Here is a 3,366-nt window from a genome sequence, read left to right on the forward strand (position 1 = left end):
ATTATTATTATTATTATTATCAAACATAAATTCCCACTGTAGATAGGCTTACTGGCCGGGAACTTTCCAAAAGATCATCTCTCAATACAAATCCTGGATCAATGTAATAACTGGCCTTTAATAATAACAATGTGCCTGCCTGGAATTTAACATGGGGGGGGGGTGTATACTTATGCCCCTGTATTTTAACATAGGGGGGTGTATACTTATGCCCCCTGATTTACATAGGGGGGGTGTATACTTATGCCCCCTAATTTTAACATAGGGGGGTGTAACTTATGACCCCTGTATTTTTAACATGGGGGGGTGTATACTTATGCCCCTGTATTTTAACATAGGGGGGTGTATACTTATGCCCTGTATTTAACATAGGGGGGTGTAACTAGGCTCGTATTTAACAAAGGGGGGTGTATACTTATGCCCTGTATTTTAACATAGGGGGGTGTATACTTTGCCCCTGTATTTTAACATAGGGGGGTGTATATTATGCCCCTGTATTTTAACCAGGGGGGTGTATACTTATGCCCCCTGTATTTTCATAGGGGGGTGTGATACTTTCCCTGTATTTTAACATGGGGGGGTGTATACTTATGCCCCTTATTTTAACATAGGGGGGTGTACTTAGCCCCTGTATTTTAACATAGGGGGGTGTATACATTATGCCCCTATATTTAACATAGGGGGGTATACTTATGCCCCCTGTATTTTAACATAGGGGGGTGTATACTTATGCCCCCTGTATTTTAACATGGGGGGGGGTGTATACTTATGTCCACCCTACACGTTAGTGTTGGCCCAGTTTAATATGCAACTTAAATTTCTACTAGATATGTAGTAGGGGGTCCCCAATTTTTCTCACACTCAGGTTAGGGGTCCTTGGCTTAAAAAACATTGGAGAACCCTGGTTTAAGAGATTTGTGCTGATTTTTTAGAGGAACAAAGTAGGTTGGTATGAGCTTACTGTCTGCATTCATGCACGTAGAGTGGAGCGATATGGAGAAAATAAATATCACAATATTTTTGATCAAATACATGAATGTATTCAACATTTTTAGTCCAAGGACCCCCTAGCTGAGAGAGAGAATTTTTTTTTTTTAATATCTTTATGTCTGAAGCCTGAAATGTGTCAAAAGGTTGAAAAGTTCAAGGGGGCCGATGACTTTTGCAAGGCACTGTATATATATATATATATATATATATATATATATATATATATATATATATATATATATATATAGTATCTATCCATCTATATATATATATACATATATATATAAAATGTTGAGAAGAAATGGAATGATGATGGGTTTTCTCACCTGTCTGGACCACTCCAGGATGAAGGAGGCACCCAAGGGCCCCTGAACACTCCCATTCTACCTTTTGTACAGTCCCTGACAAAAGTCTTGTCGCTTATCTATTTTGTAGAAACACCTGCTATTAACCTGACTTTTAATTAATCAGTTGGTGTAAGAAATAGCTCATATGAAAAGCTAAAACCCTCCAAATGATGTTCAATGCACTGAAATAAATTAGTTTCACTGAAAAAAGATTTATTATTTAAACAAGACAGAAAGGTCAAATTTTGGCAAGACAAAAGTTTTGTCACCTATACAGAAATTGAACAAATTTACTGCAAATACTAAAATATGTCAGCAAATTAAATAGTGGTGCTGTGAGATTCTAATTTAATATCTTGTATGACTTCCATAAGCTTGAAGGACTGGACCCATGCGGTTTGGCAAGGATCCAGACCATGTGTTGATGAAGTCATCAGGAATAGCTAGGAAAGCAGTCTTGCTGCCTCCCAGAGTTCATCAGTAGTCTTTGGTTTGGTCTTCCATGCTTCCTCTTTCATCCTACCCCACAAATGCTCCATGATGTTCATGTCTGGTGACTGGGCCGGCCAATCCTGGACCATCTGGATCTTCTTCGCCTTGAGGAACTTTGAAGTGGAGATGGAAGTATGCGATGGAGAGCACCATCCTGCTGCAGAATTTGGCTCTTTTATGGTTGGATATAAGAGGTAGCTAAGATGTTTGGTATTTGAGACTATTGATGTTGCCTTCCACCCTGCAGATCCTCGCCACACCCCATACTGGAGGAACCCCAGACCATGATTTTTCCGCCACCAAACTTCACTGTTTTCTGGGTGAATCTTGGATCCATGCGGGGCTCCAGTAGGTCTCTGCAATATTGCGGAAACTTTGGTGTAATTCAACCGAAGATTCATCTGAAAAATCCTTTCTTCCACTTCTCCAGCGTCCATCTTTTAGCAGGTGTGGGCCTTGGCAAATGCCACACGGTTTTTCAACTGTCTTTTGTTTAGTGCTGGCTTCTGGGCACTGATTCGACCATGGAGGCCATTTCGAAACAGAATCCGACAAACTGTTCTGGTTGACACAGGGACTTCAGGGGACCAGGTCTTGTGGAGCTCTGCTGCAGTGGAAAATGGGCTGGCCTTGGATTTCGAGCTAACAAACGGTCCTCTCGAGCCGTTGTTTGGGGTCTGCCTGACCTGGCTTGTCAAAAACGTCTCCCAGTGTCTTCAAATGTTTTTTAATCCTCTGTATTGACGCGGAGACACATTGGAAGGTGTCTGCCACATCAGCAGTGGTCTTGTCTTCAGCCTCTTGATAATCCAAACTTTAGTCTCAGGGTGAATTTAGGCCTTTGCAGAGGTTAGTTGCAGTTGATGTGAAGGTCTAGTGTACTGGGGGGGTTTTTTAGACACACCTGAGACCTGATTGGTCCATTATTAGCCCGGTGAAGCTCATATGACAAGGCAAACAACACTTATGTCTTTGCAAAAATTGACTCAATGGGCTTTACCAAGCTGTGAATATTAGAATACTTTTTGAAAGTTTCTTTTTGCACTGAAACATTATTACAAAAGCTGTTAGGATTAAAATGAGCCATTTCTTGTAAATAAATCTTGATTAGAAATGTATTTCAGCGGCACTTCAGGTCAATTTGTACACAAGCGACAAGACTTTTGTCAGGGACTGTACACCTGGTCCAGGCCAACCCGATAAAGGGTTGGTTCGGCGAAGGCCGGAGGCGCTTGGAAGGTGAGGCACAGCACTTTGAGGCAGTGTTGTTGCCTGCCAGGCGTTATCACAGGCAGGAAGCGCAGGCTGTAGTTGTGGGGAAGGAGCGGAGGTTTGAAATCTTTGACCATGTCGTCCACGTGCAGGCGGGTCCGGTCCTCCTTCTTATGGTTGAAGAACAAACTGCAGACCACTCCGTTGTCCTGCACTCCGACCAGCAGACTCCCTCCCCCGATGTTAAGGAAGGCACAGCCATACTTCAAGACCTGTTTGCTGAAAATCTTCGCCATGTAACTTCCTGGAGGAAGTTGAAGAAACC

General features: G+C 42.3%; 1 protein-coding gene across 1 annotated transcript in view; it reads right to left on the minus strand.

Annotated features, from left to right (window-relative positions):
- Positions 1 to 2,995: 2,995 nt before the first annotated feature.
- The window catches only part of LOC116686247 (schlafen-like protein 1), a 6,606-nt gene continuing 6,235 nt past the window's right edge, over positions 2,996 to 3,366 (minus strand). The window contains exon 3 of the mRNA XM_032511209.1: positions 2,996 to 3,345. Within this exon, the coding sequence (XP_032367100.1) occupies positions 2,996 to 3,345 (350 nt within the window). The remainder of the gene's footprint in view (positions 3,346 to 3,366) is intronic.

Source organism: Etheostoma spectabile, unplaced genomic scaffold, assembly GCF_008692095.1.
Source record: "Etheostoma spectabile isolate EspeVRDwgs_2016 unplaced genomic scaffold, UIUC_Espe_1.0 scaffold340, whole genome shotgun sequence".
NCBI classification, from domain to species: domain Eukaryota; kingdom Metazoa; phylum Chordata; class Actinopteri; order Perciformes; family Percidae; genus Etheostoma; species Etheostoma spectabile.